We start from the raw sequence: 12,356 nt of genomic DNA, 5'->3' as shown, positions 1-12,356 counted from the left end.
GTCAATCTCACATTTACAATAGCACCAAGTGAAAGCTGAGGTCACGTGACCTACATGGGTTCTTTCTTAGAAGGTAATATCTGGATTCACCCCAAAACCTGCAGTAGTGGTAGTAACCAACACAGAGCTGTACTTGTGTTGGCACACACACACACACACACACACACACACACACACACACACACACACACACACACACACACACACACACACACACACACACACACACACACACACTTGAGGTGGGTGTGGTTAGCAGAGCTCATTTGCAGGACAACCCAAAGCATGAAAGAGACTCTTGAGAAGTGTTTTCATTTGGAGCAAAATGGCTGATGTTTCCTTTAAAGGGGGCCATATGGAAAATGGACTTTTTATTGCTTGTCGACACAAAGTTGGATCTCTGAAGTGTGGAATTGTACAAGTGCGTACATTTCTGCTTATATGGTTATTTCTGTTTTTTTCCATACTTCCCCCAAAATTCATTTTACGTGACTCTTATTCAAGACACAAAATGAATCACAGTTCACATTGGTCAAATATTGGGCTAAAAAAGTTACTCAATCGATTTTAAACCACGTTTCAGATCGCATCATTCGAAATGAACCAGTCATGTCCTTCGACGAATCAAAGGTTTGATCCAACAAATCATTAAAGGGAGAAATTGCTATTTTTAAGCATTTTCGCACTAAAACCAATAAACACCTTTCCCCTCGCAGACACCTGCTACTCTCTGCAACTGAATAAATCAACACCCTTCAATGCTATAAGAGGAACAATGACGAAAGAACCGTGCAGAAAGGTAAGATATGAAATTTGGCATGTACTCCTAACATCCACGCAGCGTGCAAAACCAATCCGAGCCCAAAACACATGTTCTGCATGTGTTGCACAGCCGTAAACAACATCAGCCAGAACATAAACAACGATGCTCATTGGCTGGGCTAATCCCGTTCGTTGGCGCCATTGGCCAATTAGCTTCAAACGACAAGACTAGCCTCAAGTAATACACACCTACTGCAGTGATCAAAGCTAATGTGTTAACCCAAGGCGGCTGTTGGTACCATATATGCAATATACTGTACGCACTTGAAACAAGCTAATGCTCCCTTATCTTGGCTAAATGTCAGCTTTAAGTGGCAATCATGAAATCCTCAAAGAAGAGAATATTCACACTGTTGTGCTGCATGCATGCACGTGTACAGTAAGCCACAAAGCGAAGCAGTCGGAAAAAAAAAATATATCTTTTCTGGAACTCAAGATTACATTCACATTGCTCATCTGGATAATGGAAGCAAGCCACTGCCAGACCAGATGATTATTTTGGAAGGTAAAATTAAACCTAGGGGGGAAAAAAAGAACTCATCCTTCCCTTGTAGCCTTTTTTTGTTTGGATTTGCCTTCATGATGGCTTAATAAAATTGCTGAAAATATTGCCCGCACAATTAAAAAAAAAAGTTTGAAGAGCCACCGTGGAACGTGTTTTACGTCCCTTCATCTTTCCAATTTCGTCACCTCTCTTGTGCTTTCCTTCTCCTTGAACTTGCCAATGACCCATTAAACTAGAATGTTATTTTTGGTACAGTGCATTGTGCAGATGAGTAGACAGAGAAGCTCGCAGTGTGCACAGTAGTTGAGTAATAGAAGAACAGAGCGGTTTCAAAGATGCCATTTAGCTACGCCATCTGTTACCATCAGCTTGTTCCACCTTTCATCCATTTCGAAATTTACCTTGCCATTACTTACGGTCCCTTCAATAAAAACATTCAATTAGGCACTGACTCATTCTTTTCATTATTTCTTCTCCTGACATTTCTTATTTTCATTAGAGCAAATTTATTACCAAAAAAAAAAAAAAACTTCTCCATCTTTCTCCCCATCTGTTATGTAATTCAATCACTTTGGGCAGTCAGCAGCAGCAGGAGTGACTGATGATGTTTTGGAGCTAAATATATGGAACTCAGACATGTGCAAAAAAAAAAAAAAAAAAAAAAAAAAAGAATTCTATGATCAATAGAACTGCCATGAAGGAAAAAATAAATAAATAAATAAATAAACATTTGTTTAAATGATTTGTATCAAGTCGCCTTCTCCTCATTATAATCAACTTTACTTTCAAATCGGTGGGGAAAAGCAGCAGGCTAAAAAAAAAATACTAATAATAAAATAAAAAATAAAAAAAGCAGCAGGCTACTTCCTGTTCGGTAGCTTAGCAACCACTAAATATGGAGACGCTTGCACTGGGCCATGTTTGATGAATCCTACCATTATAAGCTTGAGATAAGACCGGAAGACAAACAAATCAAATTGTGGAACAACTTGTTCATGCAGGTATTCCTCTGACCTCATCTGGGCACTTGGTAAACCAAGTCCACATCGTTAAGTGGCAAATTAAGTGATCTCTTATGATTAGAGTTACATTTTTGTATATTTTTTAACAAGAGCAATCCATCTCAATCTGGCCCCTGACTGTCAGCATCTGAATTCAATATATATATTAAGATAAATGAGATGGTGTCTCCCATCCTTCGCCGAGTCAGATCGGAAGAACAGGATGGATAGGATCGCAAGAATAGAAAAAAAAAAAGCTGGCCTTTGAGTTACCGCCTCGATTTTCCTCTCTCGAATGCAAATAAACATCTCGTGCGATTGGTTTCCAGCCGTAATATTTTACAGCGATGACCACTAAAGGACAAAGCGTGGCTAGAGATGACATCCACAAAGCTGCAGTTTGATCATATTTCTCTCCCCGAGGCGCGTAGCAGCAGCCGCCCGCCCGCCAGAGCACAGTTAACACTGCGCTGACTCCCTTTGACAGCATGTGAATCCTTCCACTCTGCCTGCCTGCCTGCTCCTTTGTGAATGTGCAGTGGCGTGGATGCAATCATCTGCTCCCCTCCTCTGCCAGCTTCGCATATCAACACACAAAGATGGGCGAGAGAGAAAGAAGAAAAAGACATGCTATCAAGGGGCTTCCGTGTGCATGCTTGTTCTCCACGTAACAAAGCTCGAGCCGCCGCCACCCATGGCGCACAAACATTGAAAGAGAGCATCAACAAACACTGACCTCACATCACACGCATGCACATGGTCACGACCTCATGTGGTGCAGAGGGCAGGCTGAGTGGCAGCAAACTGACGATGGCTCTCCAGATGGTGCCAGGTGTGTGCGTAAGCGTGGATGGAGACACTATGTCTGGCCTGTGTAGGAGCAAATGACTTGCAGCAGAACCTCTGCTCACACACATGACTGTAGCCTCCATATGCAATAGATAGGATGCTGCGCCACACAAGCGCAGCTGCCCTGTGAGTTTCATGTTTAATGCCTGATGACAAACAGGTTAGTGTTAACGTCGCACTGACGTTAAACCGCCTGGCTTGTTTGTCTGAGACTCGCAGCTCCACGGTCATTATTACCGAGCTGCTTTTGCCCACTTTGTTTTTGGCCAGAAGACTTATAGACCTAAACAGGAAATTGGTGAAAAATGCTCATGAGCGGGGTATATGGTGGAAATAAATAAAAAATGATATAAAGTGGGAGCTTCTTAACAAACGTTTAGGTCCATATTACGAATATACTGTCGATACCCTTGTTGCACTATATGTCTTTAATTTTTTTGACTGTAAGAATGTTACTGTCCTTGAAATTTGATGTAAAATATTATTTATAATTTAAAAAAAAACTAAAAAATGAATTTTTAAACCAATAAAATGAAATTGGATCATTTCCAACAGTACACCTGGTGATCACTCATTGCACATTGCTGATTGGGAATCACTGATCTACATGACATGCTCTCTCTGTTGCCCACACATTAGAGTGGGATGTGGACGTGGAATATTCCTGGATGCTTAAGTGCTCTAGCGCCTGCAGAAAATAATCAACATGGAGCAGGGTCATACAGGAAGGAGAGTCTATTGTTTCCATCTCCATTCCTTGATACACAACAAATCAGTCGTCAAAAGCCTGAAGCTGTCATTTGCAAGACAAGGGTCAAAGCAATCCCATGCACCCCCACCCACCCCATTTCTGCTGCATTACATTCACACTCAAGCTCTCGATGCTCAACATCTGATGCATACAATCCAATAGCCATTGAGGCACACCCGCAATAGAAGTGAAAGGATTGTATATGAATTCAAACTAAAATGGGATTTCTTACTTGCTTTCCCTGGCCTTTGCAGCAGCTTCTGCACGGTGAGCAGGTCTTCGGTCTTCACCGCCTGCAGCAACTCCTGGTCCTTCCCCATCTTCCACTCTGAGACGTGCTACTCCCGCAACATCCTCCGAGAGAGGGGCGCTTCAGTCCGGCCTTCCCACGCGGAGAGTGCGCCACAACCAGCCTCCCTCCCTCCCTCCCACCTCCTCCTCCCCCTTTCTTGGTCCCCGGCTAGACGAGACCCCTGGAGCTTTGGTGTATGATGGTATGAGACAGGGCAGAATAAGAATAAGGGGGGGAAAGGGAGGGGTGCGATGCGTTGCGATGGAGGGATGCTATCGTACTCCCACCCCCCTCCTCCTTTGCTAGGTGCAGCTCCGAGAGATGCGTGGAGCAGCTGCCTTCGCGAGGTGGAAGATCCAAGGCTCCCTCCCCAGAAAAGGAGACGAGCGGTTGTCCGACTGCAAAACCAGCGGTGGCCTTCGTCGTTATTTGTATATCGCAATTGACTGCATCGCAGCGGTTGACGCGTGGAAACTGCAATGAAAGTGCTCCGTGTCAAGCGACGCGCTGCTCTGCGTGGAAAATACGATCCACGGTTGCTGCAGCTGCAGCCATCGTTCCGCGTGCGCTCTCGGATTTGGTAATGTTTTCCCCGCGCGTGGGGGCAGGAGTAGTGAGAGAAAGGAGAGAGAGACTGACTGACTGTGTGAGGGCTTGTATGGGGAGGGGAACATTGGGGAAAGGTGGTGGTGGTGGTGGTGGTGTGGGGAGTCCACGCACCCCACAGCTGGGCCAGCTCGTGGCGCTGCTGTGCTCGCGAGTAGTGCTGCAACAAGGGGGCGGAGCAGTCGCAAAATGGGTTTTCCTACTGACTTTATTTCATGGCTTCTATTTTCTTTATACTATGCACCAAGTGAACGCTGAGCATGCGTCTAAGCAGTTTTCAGTGCAGAAAAACCGCGCACAACTCAAGATGTTTTGTTTTCGTTTAGTTTCAACCCAGAGGAGGTAGTAACGCGCTATATTTACTCCGTTACATTCCATCAAGTAACGTTTGGGATACATTTCACTTGCCCGAGTAGTGTTGATGCAACATACTTTTTACTTGTGCGTGCGTTCAAACAGTGGGCAGTAAGCAGTGCATGGTTACTGTTGTCTACCTCCCCCGCATCGAGCAAGTTATGTAAGGAAAAAAAAAAAGTAGCAATTGGTACGCTTGCAAAGACCGCATGTATATATTTCTCCCTGTTAATGTAACTCACAATCACGGTGCTTTATCCATTTTGACTCATTACTATCAGCTTTAGAAAATGGCAGCTTAATTCTAAAGGCTGTGCTGCACGACATGAATTGCACAAGCAAGTGTAGTAGCTTAGACACACAATTCGTGATTCTGTTTATTGGTCAAGCGCCCCTACCAACACCAAATTCTGGAGATGACATGATCTCGTCATTACAATAAATGGATGGATTGGATGTTTACACATTACGCGCATCAATAGGGGCCCACACGATGATATAGTAATTAAACTATTCGTGTTTAATCTATGGATGGTTTAACGCCCGTTTTCTCCGATGTTATGGTTTATAAATGTCCGAAAAGAATGTGGATATTTCTTGTAGTATACTGCCCTCAAGCGGCCATTTATGCAACACGCACCTTTCGACCAACTAAAGAGGTTAAAAATATGATTTATGACAACTTAAATCAACGATAGGTAGCTAGGTCATCGTTGCCTATTTTAGCTTCTCAAAAACGTCATATCTCGCAGACACATTCAGTACGTAGCAGGTCAATAAATAATTGAAATATATATTAGTTACAAGGATGATTATTATTTGTATTATATTGCAATGATAATGGCTATTATTATATTTCGAATAAAAATGCAATACAATTTGTTGTATATTTCAGTCGGATGCCGGAGAGTGACTCTTTTGTTTACGAGTTTACCTGAATGCATCCTCAGCACTTGTTCGTGCTCTCAAACTGCTCATCGTTCGCACAAACATATGGAATAAGGAGGAGGTAGGTTGAAAAGGGCTGGAGGGGCTTGAACAATCAAACCCCGTTGGACACAAAAAGACGAAACGAACCCGACTCAAACTGGTAAGAAGTTGAATTGTGCTTTGTTTCATGTTCACAGTTACTACAATGATACGTGCACGACAAATGGAAATCCGATGGTGCATTCAGGATCTTTGATGGCTTCATTATTTCTCGCGCGTGTTTGGCCTTAGTCAGTGTTGTTGCGTGACTCTAAGTTTGATTTAGAATCATTCGACTTAAGTCTTTAAAACAAATTTGACCTACATAGCTTAATCCGCTTTGCCTAAGGAAGTAAACGTATAATGTAAACGGTAAAAGGCGGTTGCTATGCAGCTAGCTTAGTGTCACCGAGAAGCTAATGTCGTGCCTGTGATAATGAATTAAGAGGAGTAATTTTCGTGCACGAGACAAGCACAAGACCTCACCAGATCTGCAGGACAACCCGATCTTTGTCTTTCACTGTCGCGTAGTTTATTTAGTGTGTGCATGTGTGGTTTTATAAATAAAAAGAGCCTCGTGTACTGGAAAGCAGTCAAGACCAACCGCGAAAACATTCTTTATCGTGTTATCCACCAGTCTACTGTTACTTTTGGCATGCTTGGCTCGCGTGGTTCCATATATAATACATAGCCGAAGGGTGTATTTTTTTTTCCAAAGCAGTTTTGTTACCTACAATCGTCTGATAAAATATTCCTCCATATTTCTGACCTTTTATTATTCGTTGTAGCTTGCTTGTAACCAATTGAAACACTTTCAGACCAGCATTTATAACAAATTGCAATTTTATTGCTGTTGTTCAAGATTTGGTGAAAGATAGCTACTTTTAATGAAGTCTTAAAGAGCCTTCTTAGCTTTATTTATATCCATTATAAAGTGAAATCACCGATTTATTTCTAAATACAGTTTGCATCGTTGAATTTAACTACTGAAAACGTGAAAAGACTGAGAATTGTGTGGTTCTGAATTGCGGAGTTCTACTTATTAACTTTGTAACGATTTCTTTGTTTCTGACCTTTTGGGGGCGTGGCTAAAACTGTACCGCACTTGCATGTCCAGCACGAGTCAGCCACTCCCCCACATAAAAAGCCATATATTAATTCCCGAGTGTTTTTGCACATAGCAAACATTGGCATTTCTGCAGGGTTCCTAAAATGTGGCAAAAAGTTGCAAACTGAACCCAATTGAACAGTTTGAATGTGACTGGTTAACTCTGAATCCCCAGTATGAGGGTGTGCACATTTCTGCAATCATATTGGCTCAGGCTTTGTTTTGTTTTTTTAAACTCCCCATAATACTAGGGCGAGTAGGCGTTACGGCATAATTATCGGTACTCTGTATTGGAGAGTACTGAAATGTCTCTATCCAAAGAAAGTAATTTTGGTACAGCGAACCGTGTCAATAAAGTTTGTACCGCAGCCCTCCAGGTTGTTGACTGTTTCATCAGAGCTGCAGCATTCGTTTGTCTAACGTTAACATTTTACTCCACCCTCTGTCACGTAACGTAGGAAGGGCTCAGCGCAGCGTGGGTGCCCAGGGATCCTCTTCCTGAGTGTGTGGAGAGTAGCGGCCAAAACCCAAGCGACATGAACCACACCAAGGGCGGCCTGGTTATCTTCACCGCCAACTCGCACCCGTCCAGCCGCGAGTTGGGGAAGAGGATTGCAGAGTGAGTACAGGACCAATTTTCACACACTCGCAATTTAGAGACAGACCGCTGCCAATCTTCAAGATCCCAAATGAACATTCTTTGAAGCTTTTTGAAACAATTTCTATCCAAACTCGCTATAATAAACTTCACTCCGAAGGACGTCGCAGTCTGTGAATGTTTATAAAACAACTCTGTTGAGGCATTGATATGATGTACGGTACTTATTTTGTGTACACACAAAATGAATATTCTGCAGGCTCACTTGACAAGTTTTCCCGAAGAGGAGCATCTTGAAATGACATTCATTTAGCTAAATTTTGTGGTGGATCAAATTTGTTTTTGTTGGATGGGAGGATCCTTCGAAATGAGACAAAGAAATAGCAAAAAACTAAGAAAGATTTTAACATTTAGATCTTTTTCTTCTTGCTTGCTTGGAGTACAAATCACACTGCGTACATTTATCAATCATTTAGTACCTTATTTTCTACCTCGTCTGTACTTCTTCTCTTTCAGGCGATTAGGTGTGGAGCTTGGCAAGGTGCAGGTGTACCAGGAAGCCAACCGAGGTAAACTGATGTTCCTCCTCACATTTGCAGACCTATTAAACACACTGACATAATTACGATGACATTTTGGTGGTTGTTTTTAAATCAATTTCAAATTGATTTTGTGCAAGTGCTCTATTAATTGTGGAATAAGAAGTTAATCAAAAAGGACTTAAATGTTTTCCATGTGACTCTGGGAATGAAATGTTTTTGTTCTAAACTTGATGGCGCATCTGCATTTTCACACGGTTTGCGTGGGAGCCGGCGCCTACTCATTTTTCGAGGCCTCGCTGTTATCTTCTTCCCATGTCCACTTTTGTTCGCATAGAAACACGTGTGCAAATCCAGGAGTCCGTGCGAGGGAAGGATGTCTTTGTGATTCAGACCGTGTCCAAGTAAGGAGGAACTCTTCACTTACTTTCATCATTCTTTCTCAATTTTAATGTCATTTTTGCATGCTCCATCCTCGTCTGTCTTTTGCCCAGAGACGTGAACACGACCATTATGGAGATGCTGATCTTGGTGTATGCGTGCAGGACGTCTTGTGCCAAAAGCATCACGGGCGTCCTCCCCTACTTCCCTTACAGTAAACAATGTAAAATGAGAAAGAGGGGCTCCATCGTCTCCAAGCTTATTGCCTCCATGATGTGTAAAGCAGGTGAGGAAGAACTTCACAGTCGGGGAGTGTCCAAGTAACGGCAAAGGATTTTTACACTGTCAAAAAAATGGCAGAACTTGAATTGCATTCCAACCATTATTACTGGTGATGTGGGTTTAGGTCTTACACACCTGATCACCATGGACCTCCACCAGAAGGAGATTCAAGGCTTTTTTAACATCCCAGTAGACAACCTTAGAGCCTCACCTTTCTTGTTGCAGTATATCCAAGAAGAGGTAAAATGCGCCAAATTGTTTGGCTTGAAAATATTTTCAAAATGTTTCTCATTTCCTCATGTACTTTGGCCCGCTAGATCCCCGACTACAGGAACGCTGTGATTGTGGCTAAATCACCAGCTTCTGCCAAACGGTTGGTTCCTCTTTTCTGAACCGCACACAGAAAACACTGCTCTGTTTTTTTTGTTGTTGTGCTGCTTGTCCTCAGGTTCAGGGGTCACACCCAGGAGTGGTCACTAATCCAGTCAATTGCAGGACATTTTCATTTAATTTGAAGATGTGCGAACATGTATTGCTTTGGCTGTCTCTGTGGATTTACTTTTGTTTAAAATGGCAACAAAAACATATTGACATTTTGACTTGATTGTTCGCCAAACGTACTCGACTGCGAAGGACAAACAAACTAGTCAAACAGTGTCGTTATTACAATTGTTTGCAGAAAACTAACAAAACTTACTGCTCTAAATTGGCAATATCCAACAAGTTTTTAACTTAGTGTTCCTTCTTTTTCTACTGCCCCACATTTGCGCAACCATCAAATTCAACGTGTTTTTGTACATTTCGCTTGCCAACTGGACATTCGCAGGCTTTATTGAAAGGAGACTTTTGTCTCTTCCCGGCACGCAGGGCCCAGTCGTTCGCCGAGCGCCTGCGCCTCGGGATCGCCGTGATCCACGGCGAGGCTCAGGATGCGGAGTCCGACCAGGTTGATGGGCGACACTCGCCACCCACCGTCAAGACCACTGGAGCCATCCATCCAAGCATGGAGATACCATGTAACAACCCCAAATATATACTCCTCCTTATAATAGCACGCAGCCCCTTTTCACACTGCACTTAGCAGACAAACGAATGAATAACGGTAATAACTGAGTGTGCCTTTTGTCATGTGACCATGGACTAGTTCATAGCGCCCTGTTTTCAACCTCGAACACTCGTATGTCGGGAAACTTTGGACCCCCGTATGACAGATAAACAAATCAGTGTAGATTAGAGGGGGGCAAAACATTGTGCTCAAGGGCCACATTTCATTTTTAAAACCGACAATATGCATACATGCATTTTAATGAGCCAATTTTAGAAATAAATGTAAATGAAAGAATAAAGCCTGCTACTCTGCAGTTAACTAAATAAAGCCCCCTTCCTAGCTACTATTTAAGGGAATCGGTACAATTGAAGTCCCCCCTTCTTTCCTTATTACTTCCAGTGTTGATTCCCAAGGAGAAGCCCCCCATCACTGTGGTCGGAGACGTAGGCGGCCGCATCGCCATCATAGTGGTACGAAAGGAATACATCATTCTTGGGATGATGTAACCGGGAAAAGGCAGTCTTACACCCCCCCTGCTCTCCCCACAGGATGACATCATCGACGACGTCGACAGTTTTGTCGCGGCGGCAGAGACGCTGAAGGAACGAGGAGCCTACAAGATCTTCATCATGGCAACGCACGGCATCCTCTCCTGCGACGCTCCCAGATTCATCGAGGAGTCGGCCATCGACGTGGTGCGTTCACCACCCTTTTGTCCTCGTTTGCACTCCCTCTCATTTGTTCACCCCCAAAGGTTGTGGTGACCAACACCATCCCTCACGAACTCCAGAAGCTCCAGTGTCCCAAGATCAAGACGGTGGACATCAGTATGATCCTGTCGGAGGCCATCCGACGCATCCACAACGGAGAGTCCATGTCCTACCTTTTCCGTAACATCGGAGTGGATGACTGAAGGTTCTACACATGCCATTTGCCTTGTCAGACCTCAAAGCGTGCACTGTATAAAGACGCATACGCATAATACAAACACGCCCATACATTCATGTCCTCCATGTTTTTTTTTTTTAAAGATCTCCAGAGTAGTCCATATGACTGATAGCCCTGTTCATGAAGTAATGCTTTTCTTCCCGTGTCTGAACACGCACTGATTCCATGTCCACTACTGTCCTTCTTGTCTCAAGTAAAATTCTTTTATTAGTCTCACCCCTGTATCTCCAAAATCATGCCAATTGTTAGCATTGTTTTCTTTCTCCACATTGTTTGTAGTATTTATAGTTCCCCGCAAAGCAGCGGATTATTATTAGCTTTATATATTTTTAACTGAGCAAGCTTGTCAAAATTTCAAATCCTCAGTGTTTCAAGGCTAATAGCGATAATGAAATTGTAGTTTTTTTTTTTTAAGTTGTTTTGTTTAATAAGATCCACTCAAAGATTCAGTTAGGTGGTCCGCCTCATATTTCTAGCAAAGGAGTTGTTTTCAGGATAATTATCAGTGAATGTCCTTAAAGAAAGATTGTACCCCAATGCACACTCGCAACACACTAATACAAACACAGTCCTTCACCAAATAAGTCAAGTCATTCAACACACATCTTGTTACAAACTAGGTTTCCCACTAGTTTTGCTTTGCGGGCGGAGACGTGTCCTGCTGCTTTGAATTTGAAGACCTTTAGTCAGTTTGTTTTTAGCTGATACATGACATTAATGATGACTCCTTCCAGCTAGATGCATTGACAATTAAGTTTGCTGTAGCAATAGCTACACGTGGGGTCAAATCTACTATTTGATAAATATAAACTGGAAATAACAAATACTTGTTTGTAATGTGCTCCAGAAGTACGACTACAAAAGTGTATGTATTTAACACTGTGCCATTATCTCCTCAATACCTCCATGTGTTTGATTATCTCCAATGCCACAAAGCTGTTCAATGTCCTGGAATGACATGGAAGTCAACGTGTCCTTCGTCACATATCAATTGATCCTCCACCCAAGTCAATATTCGCTTTTCATCGATAGTCTAATGAAAAGTAATTGATTCAACGGCATCATTGCGTTTGTCCTTCATTTCCAGTAAAGAAACACAAAGCTAGGAAGCTATCACTGTTTTTCTAGCAAATAAATTGACTGAAGCTGGTCTTTGTCACGTTGCCAGTTGTGGTCCAAAAAATGTTTTGTATTTATTTTCTGCACTAACTGAATAAACAAGAAATAAAGACTCCCCTGTGCAGTTCACGTTTGTCATTCTCAAATGTACTCCGCTCCTACACCCTTGCTCAATTCAAATGGG

The 12,356-nt window shown here is 42.8% G+C and overlaps 2 protein-coding genes across 8 annotated transcripts in view; one reads left to right on the top strand and one right to left on the bottom strand.

Annotated features, from left to right (window-relative positions):
• caskin1 (CASK interacting protein 1) overlaps positions 1–4,861 on the bottom strand; it is a 36,527-nt gene extending 31,666 nt beyond the window's left edge. For 4 of the 7 annotated variants that reach the window (XM_037255802.1, XM_037255804.1, XM_037255803.1 and 1 more), the window contains exon 1: positions 4,161–4,860. In XM_037255802.1, coding sequence (XP_037111697.1) covers positions 4,161–4,248 — 88 coding nt within the window. In that variant the 5' untranslated portion in view covers positions 4,249–4,860. Of the gene's footprint in view, positions 1–4,160 lie in introns of all 7 variants that reach the window. The other 3 variants (XM_037255800.1, XM_037255801.1, XM_037255806.1) reach the window with 2 other exon arrangements.
• A 1,255-nt stretch (positions 4,862–6,116) lies between these two features.
• On the top strand, positions 6,117–12,287 carry LOC119125466 (phosphoribosyl pyrophosphate synthase-associated protein 2). The gene is made up of 11 exons (XM_037256030.1): positions 6,117–6,270; positions 7,716–7,876; positions 8,372–8,424; positions 8,732–8,798; positions 8,889–9,061; positions 9,182–9,297; positions 9,375–9,430; positions 9,925–10,073; positions 10,505–10,575; positions 10,654–10,800; positions 10,860–12,287. The coding sequence occupies exons 2-11, from the start codon at positions 7,794–7,796 to the stop codon at positions 11,016–11,018; spliced, it is 1,074 nt and encodes a 357-aa protein (XP_037111925.1). The 5' UTR covers positions 6,117–6,270; positions 7,716–7,793; the 3' UTR covers positions 11,019–12,287.
• The last annotated feature ends 69 nt before the right edge of the window (positions 12,288–12,356 follow it).

The sequence above is a fragment of the Syngnathus acus genome, chromosome 8, assembly GCF_901709675.1.
Source record: "Syngnathus acus chromosome 8, fSynAcu1.2, whole genome shotgun sequence".
Classification (NCBI taxonomy): domain Eukaryota; kingdom Metazoa; phylum Chordata; class Actinopteri; order Syngnathiformes; family Syngnathidae; genus Syngnathus; species Syngnathus acus.
Note: the sequence above shows the minus strand (reverse complement) of the source record. Positions and strands in the feature narration are given on the sequence as shown.

Coding starts and splice junctions, on each gene's coding strand:
- LOC119125466 (XM_037256030.1), top strand. CDS start 7,794: ATGAACCACACCAAGGGCGGCCTGGTTATCTTCACCGCCAACTCGCAC. Junction 7,877..8,371: donor TTGGGGAAGAGGATTGCAGA/GTGAGTACAGGA, acceptor CTTCTCTTTCAG/GCGATTAGGTGTGGAGCTTG. Junction 10,576..10,653: donor GCCGCATCGCCATCATAGTG/GTACGAAAGGAA, acceptor CTCTCCCCACAG/GATGACATCATCGACGACGT.